Source organism: Megalops cyprinoides, chromosome 19 (assembly GCF_013368585.1).
Source record: "Megalops cyprinoides isolate fMegCyp1 chromosome 19, fMegCyp1.pri, whole genome shotgun sequence".
NCBI lineage: Eukaryota > Metazoa > Chordata > Actinopteri > Elopiformes > Megalopidae > Megalops > Megalops cyprinoides.
Genome location: NC_050601.1, coordinates 2,672,348 through 2,683,939, shown reverse-complemented (window position 1 = coordinate 2,683,939; position 11,592 = coordinate 2,672,348). Strand labels below are relative to the sequence as shown.

General features: G+C 45.9%; 1 protein-coding gene across 1 annotated transcript; it reads left to right on the top strand.

Annotated features, from left to right (window-relative positions):
- Positions 1-833: 833 nt before the first annotated feature.
- Positions 834-5,260, top strand: tha1 (threonine aldolase 1). The gene is made up of 7 exons (XM_036552908.1): positions 834-1,222; positions 1,975-2,058; positions 2,182-2,270; positions 2,490-2,675; positions 3,161-3,298; positions 4,157-4,349; positions 4,746-5,260. The coding sequence occupies exons 1-7, from the start codon at positions 943-945 to the stop codon at positions 5,051-5,053; spliced, it is 1,278 nt and encodes a 425-aa protein (XP_036408801.1). The 5' UTR covers positions 834-942; the 3' UTR covers positions 5,054-5,260.
- Positions 5,261-11,592: the final 6,332 nt, after the last annotated feature.

Here is an 11,592-nt window from a genome sequence, read left to right as displayed (position 1 = left end):
GGCTTAAAGCTTCAGTTTGCAAACTAGTACCTCCAAACTGCCTTGAACTGAAGACCCAGACGAAATATTAACAGAATTTCATCTGAGCTGTGACCTTGTTCCTCTCTAGAGGTACCAAGGTCACACAGGCAGTTAAATTAATAGATAATCATAGTTCTCACAGACACTACTTAATGAAATGAGCTCTATTTTGAGAGCTGACAGTGGGCAGACATTAATGACATTGGAGACCTCAGGACAGAGTCTGTTACCTCTGCTTAATTCACTTCGGATCCAGGCCATCCTACAGTTAGTGTTGTATGTGGAGTTGGCCATACGGCTCGCCTGGGTCAGCTTGCTTTGGAAACACCTCTAACCATGGCTGCAAAAATCAAACAGATCCCCCCCCGTACACTGAGTAATGACAACAAAACTCAGCGTGGCTGGCACGTCAACATCGCCACCCCTTCCTCTGCCTCAGAGTCCAACACCGCCTAACAGTATAAGAGGCTAATTAATACGTAGAATATACATATTAAAACGGCAAACTGAGAAACGGAAAAATAACAGCACTGGGGAGATTGATGTTGCTAACTCATTGCGACATAGGCAATGCTATGTAATTTACAACACATTATAAGTAGGTAAACCCTAAATAAACAACATAAAATATAAAGTATATAGATCAATTCAGCTCCTCATAACATACGTTGTTTAAATATTTAGATGCAATTTGAACTATATTAGGAAGATTCATCTTCGGGACAGAGTGGTATTTGGAACAGGTTTGGCAAGTGATCATCGATTGTGTGCGCTCGATTATACTTCCCTTGTGTAAAAAGTGGAATAAATGATTGTCGAACACAATGATCCAAAGTTCAGTGACAACAGTGATCATTCAAAGAATATAACAGCTAGGTACAGTATAACTACGTCACGACAACATTACAAGGACAAGCAAGAATGTCTGCGAAATCTCTTACCATTTCATCACGGGCGTTATTGCAACTTGTGAACCGCGCTGCGAAACACGGCTCTCGGCATGGACGCTCCGCAGTCGAGAGGCGGCCGTCTGTCAGGTCGTACTATGGAACCGCAAAGGTGAGCTGCGCTTCCACCGACCCGGTCTGGACAGTGGACCTCCGGAGTGACACGGTTACCAAGCCCGGACCAGCGATGCGGCAAGCCATGGCCGAGGCGCAAGTAGGGGACGATGTTTTCGGCGAGGACCCGACTGTAAACGGTTAGAAATCGCAGCTGTGGCCAATGACTTTAATGACATCGACGTTTTATCCCGTCCTCCAATAGTTTAAAGGTGCATTCAGACCTAAACGGTGCGTTTGGTGCATATAACGTGGCTTTACTGATATACAAGCTCGCTATTCGTCGATTTTGTGGAAAGTGATAAAAATCAGTCATCAGCCTGAGTTCTTCGTAAGCATCATCTCTGATGTTTGGTTGTTCTCAAAAATATAATTTCCACTGTAGGACATTGTACACAGGTGAAATTGACGGAGGTAGCTTCCATAATGACGTAGGCTATTGGAATATCAGGATTCTAGGATCCCGTGGTGACCCAGCAGAGGGCAGGAGTATGCAATGGTGAATCAATATTAATTCGAAAATAATAATAATAATAAACACCGATTTCGCGACTTCCAGTCACGTCCAGAAGGGCACCTAGGCAGGCTAATATAAATATATATAATATAAATATAAATTATGAATTGTAAATATGTCCCCGTTTTAAGTAAAGGAAGTTAGCAATAACCGACTAACAAACTGTCCTGGCTCTGGGGGCTCTACACCAAAAGCACTGGTGAAATTCATCATGCAGTATTCATCATGGTGCCAGACACATCATCCTGTCGCTGTGTATACAACTTTCACTTTCCATAAACTCATCTGTGATTGATTTCGCTCTTGCAAGTACATGCTTTACAAGATTGCTGTGAACATCCTGTTCATTTCGTGTAATTGGTTGTCTTCCCCCAGAACTCCAGCGTCAGGCAGCAGATATATTTGGGATGGAAGCAGCATTGTTTGTGCCTTCGGGGACCATGAGCAATCTGATTGCCGGTAAAGTGGAATAATTTGCAGTTGTTGAAAATTTTATACACTGAATATATCAGATTGGGAGCCAGTGGAGACAGAGGGGCAACCTGGTTCATATGTGTGGGTGTGGGTGTGTGTTTGTTCCAGTGATGGTGCACTGCAGAGAGAGAGGAGATGAGATGATCGTGGGAGATCTTTCCCATCTTCATATCTATGAACAAGGAGGCAGTGCACAGGTACAGCCAGAATATGTGTGTGTGTGTGTGTGTGTGTGTGTGTGTGTGGAAGGATTTGAAGAGCAACTTCTTAATTTTACCTGTGTGTGTGTGTGTGCAATTGTGGGAAGGTTTCTAGTAAGAACAATTTCTGAATTCTACCAATGTATGAGGGTTTTTACAACAAACAACTTTTGAATTGTACCTGTGTGTGTGTGTGTGTGTTCTCTCCTCTCTCAGCTGGCTGGCGTTCACTCCACCACAGTCGCCACCCTCCCAGATGGGACCTTTGACCTGGGGCAGCTGGAGTCCAAGATCCGTCATGGATACCCTGATGCCCACTACCCGCGCTCCCGCCTGATCTGTGTGGAGAACACCCACAACATCCAGGGGGGGCGTGTGCTGCCCCTCTCTTTCCTTCGGGAGGTGAGGCTCCAGGGTCGAGAGGAGACCAGGCAATGCAGTACTGTGAGGAGAGGGGGCGCCAGAGAGCTGGGAGAGCATTTCTTTATCCAGCTTCCCTCTGCAGAGGCACAGCTGTGTGAATGAGATCTCCTGCTGTGAGTACAGGAAGTGTTCCTGCATTCGGGGGAGCTCTCCTCCTGAAAGTGTTTCTCAATTGCGGGGGCAGACCAGATATTTACCAGCATTGTGTGCGAGATTGCATGTGCATATCTGTGTGTAGGCTGGAGTGTGTGGAGGTCCTGTGGTGTGGTAATGAACGGGGCCTGCAACCCAAAGGTCTCTGGTTTGATTCAGAGTGCAGCACTGCTGTTGTACTCTTGGGTAAGGTACTTAACCTGAATGAAATATCCAGCTGTATAAGTGGATATCACGTAACCATGATAAGGCGGGTCTAGATGAGAGTGTCCGCTGAGTAGCTGCAATCTGACATGGCCTGTCTCCCGTAGCTGCGTTCGATGGCGGATCGGTACGGCCTGGCGGTCCACATGGACGGGGCGAGGGTGATGAATGCGGCGGTGGCCCAGGGCGTCCCTCCCCCTGTCATTCTGCAGCACTGCCACACTGTCAGCGTCTGTCTGTCCAAGGTACCGCCGCTCCCCTCCGCGCTCACATTCACACAGACATGCATGTCTACGACTACGAGTCCTGCTCCTTAACCACTAAACTATACTGAGGCATTCTCCAGATTGCACCCTGATTAGAGGGCCGAGCTGGAGCTGCGCTGTGGAATGATAAATGCGATGAGAGATCTTCTACAGCAGAAGAGGAAGCGTCAGATATAAAACGAATGTGAGACGCGCTCGCTTCATTTGCAAGACAGACGCACAATGTAAAGCAAGCTGCGAGGACAGCGGTGTTTTCAAAAGACAGACGAGAGGCAGAATTAGCTTTTAATGATGTGCAACTTTCATCCTCAGAGCTGTTCAAGGTCGGTTATGCTGTCCTTGTGAGTCCTCACGGGAGGCGTGTAGGTGTGTCGGTCTTACATTACATTAAATTGCATTCATCTGAGCAGACGCTCTTATCCAGAGCGACTTCCATCACAAAAGAACAGAAGTCTATCCATCATCCTCTGGGGGAAGCAGGCTTGGATTTATGTGAATTTGATGTAAACTCAACAACAAGGTCATTGGAAAAGGAAATTTAAGATTTTGTTTATTATTTATTGGTCATGAAAAAAGTTTTTTTAAATTAATGGTTAAACTTTTCTTAACTATAATGAGGAAAGTAGGTAATTAGATATTGTCTGTAAGAATCTCTTTTTGATTTTTTGTGATAATTAATCACCCAAACACAAATGACAGTGTTGCTAAGCTGGCACATCATGAATAATCATCAGCCATGGTTTTGTGCGTGCGTGCGTGTGCGTGCGTGTGTGTGTGTGTGTGCGTGTGTGTGTGTGTGTGTGTGTGTGTGTGCGCGTGTGTGTGTGCGGTTGGCAGGGACTGGGGGCACCGGTGGGCACCATGCTGGCAGGACCAAAGGACTTCATTCAGAGGGCAGTGCGTGCCCGTAAGGCACTGGGTGGTGGAATACGCCAGGCGGGCATCCTGGCAGCAGCGGGCACCCTGGCACTGACGAAAATGGTGGGCAGGTTGGAGGAGGATCACAGGAATGCTAAGGCCTTCGCCCAAGGTAGCGCCAAACCCGCCAGGCGCTCAAACCCTAGGGCTTACCACTGTCCAGCACCTGTCCTCTCACACTGCCCAGCACTTCATTACAGGGCAAAATCAATACCCATTTCTACAAAGATGAGCCCATCAATAATATCATTACTAACGACAGCAAACAGTCCTCACAGTAATTAAAAACGATTGAACAATAGATCAGATTACTGAAGTAATGTATCTGGTTCTCGTAAGGCTTGGAAAACATTGCTCAGGTGGTCTAATTTGACTAGGTGGTCAAGAGTACACACTTGCACGCGCATTCACATGTACACACACACACACACCTCCATCCCTATGTCATTAAAACTGAATGTAACAGTGCTGCCTCTGTGAGTACTCATCCTGACTCTCCCCCCCCCAGCATTGCTGGAATGTGACCCGCCTCTTTACCAGGTGGATAAGGCTGCCGTGGAGACCAACATCTTGCGCTTCAGTCTGCGTGACCCCCTGCTGACCCCCGCTGAGTTCTGCAGGCGCATGGCGGAGGTGGACGAGGGTGAAGTCCGGGCGCTGGGGCGGGGCGTCCGTGTGCTGATGTTCCCCCACGTTGGCGGCTCTGTCAGGGCTGTCTGGCACTTGGATGTCACCGAGGAAGACACCCAGCTGGCCATCCAGAAACTGCACCTTGTGGCCCAGCAGCATGTGGAAGAGCGCCACAGGGCCCAGTGAAGCCCGGGACTCGCCTGGCTATGCTCACCCCAGCAAAGAGCCTGGAACTAGGAGAATATGTTCCCCTTACAATTCACACAGTACAGAGAACAATCAGCACCTTCTGATGGATGAATGCAACACAGCAATGACTATGGAATCATGACACAGACTCTTTTCTTGTACCATTGTAGAATTTTGGGTTTGGACTTTGAGTGCTTGTGTGTGGAATGCTTGGGTTTTGAAAGGACAGTGGTACAATTTTTAGTGTGACTTCAACAAATAAAGCAAGAAACCTGAAAAAGCCCACCTGTATTCTTTAAAAGCTCAAAGATGTGCCCTTCCAATAAAATCCAGGACCAGGGGATGAGGTAGTTCAGGGGTCTCCAGTCATTAGGATTAGCTCTACTGTTACGAAGTTCCTGAGACCAGTCATAGCTTGGGCAAAAGATGTTGCTCTCACTGCAGTTACCAGCAGCCTGTTTTGTGCAATTCCTGCTAGCTGTGAATGATTTCCTGTTACCTCTCCATGTAGGCCAATCAGCGAGTATATTCTATAACGGAAGAAGCCATTAACCTAATATTTAGACTTAGTAACAACTACATCGTCTCCTCCTGTGACCCTCGATCTGAGTTCGTAAAGCTGATTTATAATACTAATTAAAGGCTAGCAAGTAAATAGCATTTTTACCATAATGCCGTGTTGTTTGCCATTACAATCAAGTTGCTGAAAGTCAGCAGAAACAAAAAATTCAAAATGGAGTGTTAAAGTGGAAGCGTGTTTGACTTAATGAGACAGTTTGAAACTTTATGTAACATGATATATGTTACTGTTGCTGTGAACTATTTCCGGTGCTAGCTAGTTAGCAGCTGTAGGTCTCATGTCAGCTAACTAGCTATTCACTGCAAAAGCAAAGATCACACATGTACTGTGAATGTGGAAGTTTTGAAGGATAATCATATCATTTCATATTGGAAATTTGGAGTTACAAGGCTGGTTCTCATAATCTCAACATGGAAATAATCATCCATTCTCTACACCAGAACGTGGCACCCAGCAAGCTGTCCTTGTTTCGGCTGAGATATCTTATTACAAGGCTGTCACATTTTGCGAATGAAAGAAATGTCTTCAACGTAAAAGGATGATGAAAATTAGTTTTACGTAAAGGGAGAGAGACATTGGTATGCTCTCATATTTGGTGGAATGTGAGAGCTGTCACAGTTGAGGCCCTTTCTCCTGTGAAAGACGGGAAAGAAAAATCAGAATGAGAAGTATGGCAGCAGACAAGCTGATCTGTCAAAAAAAAAAGGCAGGGTCATTCAAAGCGATCTGGTTCACAGAGAGGATGCCCCAAACCCTAAACTTTATCTCAGTCTGCAGAGGCTGACAGGGTATGACCTGGAAAAATTCTGTCACACTTGGACATGTTCTGATGGATCTTGTCTAAGAGAAGACATTGAGAACAACTCCCTGCCTTCCAGACACCCCCCCACACACACACACTTTTGTCTTGAGTGAGCGCTCCTAAACGTCGGAGATTCAGTGAGAGTTCATTAGTCTGCCAGCTGTGAAGTGGTACGTGCCTGTGATCACAGCAGATGGTGCGTGTTATCAGGGTGCCGGGCAATCTACGCCGATTTGCCGTGTCATTTGCGGGAGACAAAACCAGCCGCTTGGGTGCTGTACAGCGTTTGTACGTCACGGTGAACAGAGCCAGGAGGAACACATTGTAGTGCTCCGTCTCAAGGCCAGAGACATTGCAGGGATCCATAAAGGTATCTTTGCTACAAGATCAAAGACAGGAAACCGTCAAGCTGAAGAATGTGTTAATTACAGTGGACCAGGTGCATGTTAGTCCCTGGATATTGTGTGGTGTCTGGGCAAACCTTAGACTAGTGTGGTGTGTGTGCATGTGAACATCTGTCATCATTATTAAGGAATGAGACATGTTGTCAGGATGGCGCTCACAGTCATGGTCACACAGGCATGTACAGGAAGTGAAGTCTTCTGTGAGAGGCTGTGAAGTGCTTTTTTGACATGAGCCAGGCTTTCACTGAACCATGTTAACTGTATGTGTGCTGTGCTAATAACGCAGAATCCTCGGTAGTCTAGCGCTGCCCGCCCCTGCCTTGGTTGTGTGCGTTTTCTGAATGGATGAATGAGTGATAAGGCGTGACTAAGTTGGAGCGCGCTGTAAAAAATGAGCATGGCAGGTAAAACGCGATCCTGATGACTACCTTCAGCTTGCACCGCACAGCTATACTCCCAATATCCACACAGCATGACGACCCAATATGCTGTCCGTTAACTCATCAAACTAATATGCTTTCCCTTAGCTCATTAAGCATGCAGGTCATGCATTAGCTTCTATGTTTTTGTAATTCCTTTTAGTATCCTTCTGCAGTTATTTCCATGCCCCACTATCTCAGACGGTCCTGTAGATTGGCTTAAATCTTCAATTTTTCCCCAGAGGGAAAATGTTGATAGCAAAATGTGTCTTGAAGTATCATTCTTGCTGGCTAATTTGGCTCCAAGTAAATTAATTTGCTGCAGTTTTCGCTAACATGGAAGACAGATAAAACTCAATGTTCACTGGTTCTACCCAATAACATTTGAGGCCTATCTGAACCGTCACTGCCATGTCAGACTGGTTGTGAAATCGGTGCGCGCGTTACATTACATTATTGGCATTTAGCAGACGCATACACATTACACATTACGTGCATACACATTACATTCATTACATTACGCAAACATTATATTATAATCATTATACAAATTGGTGTGCCTGCGCGCATCTCGCATGCATGTGTACGAAAACTTTACGCAGCTCACGTCTGAAAGAGGTAGCGATAACGGGCAATTAACTGGCAATAAATCCTTAGAAATAAGATATTCCATTGTCATGAGTAAATACATTTGAGAACAAGACAAACCGACAGCAGGCCTATACATACTTGGACAACGTGGAATTCAGGACAGAGACTGTTTAAATATTTTTCGGTTATAGTATTGTGAATCACGCTAGGTAACAATGATAACAGGCTAACGGATAACTGAAAAGACCAAAATTGTGTGTGTGCGTGTTTCCATACAGAGCTATGCTACAGCTGCAGTGGAGAGGGGAAGTCACATGAATGCCTTTGCTTTAGCACGTTAAAGACAGCTTTAACGTTTCAGAAAAGCTTTGAGCGCTTCAAAATGAAAAATCCTTGTAAATTGTGTGGATTAGGCAGTAAATTATTTTTTTTCGCTTAAGTCATTGTGTTGCAACGTCCATGCGATTACACTCTTAAATGCCGAGCACTGAGCAGCATTTGGAAAGCCAATTTATACACATCGGAATGCACGCCAATGTAATTAACTTATTAAAAAGACATATCTATATAGTAAAGACCCAAAAGGCGCAGTTACGGATCGCGGATCGCAACAGAAGCACAGTAAGTCTTTATGACTGCCTTCGTTTACAGCCGTACCTGCCAGAATATTCCTACAGCGTTGATGAAATGTCGTTGCAAGGCGCCTCTTGGAACGCAACACTGAGTAATGGGTCGCTAACGCGTTAAACGCGCCTAGTGATCCGGAAAGGGCCGCGGCGCTGACACGGTGATCATGCGGAGCCCTTCTCCAAAACAGAGGGGGAAGGGGGAGACGGGGGCAGCTCGGTTTGCTTTCCAAAGGGTTTCTGGCACTCTTGAACCTGATGCAAAAGGGCGGGGGCGGGTCAAGTAGGAACTCTCATTCAGAGTAAGCAGCTAATCAGCTCAGCGTCCTTATTTAGCAAAGTGTGCGCACAGATGTGCCTTTTTATTTATAGTGAAGTCAATTACGTGCTGAGGCGCAAATTGTGCCAATTTGCCTGATATTTTAAGGGCAGGTTTACGCAGTTTACCGAAACATTGTGCGTCCTTCGAAACAACATCATGAAAAGTGTTTCACGTGCAGTCATCATTTGTCATACGTAACTGAAATTTAAAAACACAATTGAAAATAACCCTGGTAAAACGCCACTTGGAAATTTGACGCTCGCAGGCACGTGAATAGCATCAACAAAGCTGATTCATAACGACGACTGTATGTCCAACCGGATACTTTCCCCTATTATTTTATTTATTCACACAAATCCCCCTGTTTTAAAGAGATGAACAGCGGTTTACGGGTCTAATAAGAGATAAGAGCGGGTAAAACCAGGGCAGGAATGATGTGTTGTTTTGTAAATCTCATCATCCAGCTGGAATGAAAGCGATGGCTCTCGGGCTAGCAGCCGCGGCCCCAGCGTGCGGAAAGGACAGGGTGAGAAACGACGCTCCATAAAAGTTTTACTAGCGCGCGTCTCCCTCTGATCGATAGCTCCAGCTCTGCGCGGACGTTGCGCGCCTCCTCCCATCGCTCATTTCCAGCAAAGCCCTTCCATTCACCCGTCTGCTCCAAATGCAAAGCATAAACCTGCCCAGTGCGAGGAGGCAGGAGCCCGTGGGGAAGTCACAGCGACCAACAGGGGAAAAGCCAGCAAGTCTTTCAGGTGCACGCACACCGACACCTATACACGGACACACGCATGAACACACGTATACAGATACACAAGTACATGCACGCGCACGCGCACACACACAGTGTAATCCAGTCCTTATGTCTTTATGAACTCCAGGCCCCCAGATGACCGAGGATTTCGAGTGCCGTGATTTTTATCATCTTGTTTTACTGCCATTTATGATGTCTTGAACTCTATGCCAGCGATGGCCAGTGAGCTACATAAAAGGGGAGGAACAAAACGTATCCGTAGTTGATCATTATCCTGAACTCATTCTTGATTGTCTCGCAAGGCTAAAAAGCATGCTATATAAATAAATATTAGTAATTATCCATTAATAGGTAATTCCTTTTTACTTGATGTCATCTATGACAGTGTAACCATGCTACACATCACAATAAGCCCATTGAGTTAACAAAGATGCAACTGGTTTCCAGATTTGTTTGTGTTAATTATTGTTATAACAGTGTGGTAAGGAGCAGGGCAAGTAACCAAAAGGTTCACTGCTGTTGTACCTTGGGTAAGGTACTGGACCCAGTGTTGCCTCAGTAAATATCCATGTGTATAAATCAGTAAAATTGTAATCTATGTAAATTGCTCTGTGTAAGAACATCTGCTAAATGACAATAATTTAATGTAGTAATCAGCATAATTTAATGTAAAGTGCACAATTTGCATTTTTTTTTACTTTAATGTAAAGTGGACAATGGTACAAGTGTACAGGCACAACACAATTACCTGAGTAAAAAGGAATCGGCTGCAGATGGGTGATCTTTACAGGACATTGACTGGGTTTTAGTGAGGAAATAAGGCTCATAAACACGGTTCAGGGCAATAATGAGTGGGTTTGTGTTGTTCCTGATCCATGCCCACCCCGGCCCTCCCCGTGCTTAAGCAGCTGTTTACAAGAGGGGGTGCTGTGAAATGCAGCCTCACAATGTTCCCGTGGCCATGTGGCAGCGGAGGATGCTGGGAGAACTGCTCGTCCTCACTGCTACCCCGGTGCTTTGCGCTGGCCCTCCGATCTGATGTGGCCGGAGCAGAGTTCTACTGAGCGCGGCAAACTACCACCGAAGGGTCTGAAAGAAGTGCAAATTGGTCCTGTGCCTCCTTATTTAGGAGGAGGTCTGCAGGTTACATACAGCTCACTGAGCAAACATTCACTGCCCCCCCCCCGCGACTCCCCTTCTTCAGTTCAGCAGTGAGGCTGCATTGGAGGTACGGGGCTGGGGTTAGGAGGGAGGAAGTATTTCACATTCTACGCAGACTTTGCCATCAGTCTTGGCATGCCAGTCAGGCTGATGTGCCTTCCAAATTAATGGCCGATTTACACGGGATTGAAATAAAATACAGGTGTGTTCCGTTGTGATCAATGCTGTCTTTCACATTACTTAGCTTGCTTCGATTTCTGTCATGTTGCTCGATGATTTCTTGGACTTCAGGACTCCATCGTTAGCGTTTCAAACCAATCCATGGACACACTCCGACCTGCTGACACACAACAGGACAGGATTGGGGGTTCTACCAACACGCTGAGGCACATGCTTTCTCTCTCCCTGCACTAGCACACTGCCAACACCAGGGGGCAGTCTACAGTAGGCGCCAGTTCTTGTTTCCTGCACCATCTGAAACACAAACACACAGCACTCTTATCCAGAGCAACTTACATCAGTTACAGTTTTTTTTTTACAATGTTATCCATTTATACAGCTGGATATTTACTAAGGAAGTTGTGGGTTAGGTACTTTGCCCAAGCATTGCCCCAGCTGGGAATTGAACTGGCAACTTTTCAGTTATAAGCCCTGCTCCTTAACCGCTATGCTACACTGCCGCTGCCACCTTCCCCTCGCATTATCCTACCCCACCACCTGCCACTTCCTACTTAACATTTTCTAGAACGTGTGTAATGAATCTGTTTATGGGCAGATCAGATCATCGCTTGATTGTGGCAAGTTTGGGTGGAAGTGGCATGTTGGGGGAATCGTAATGTTTAATCAGACCCAGTCCTGAGGGAGAGGGCGGTATAAT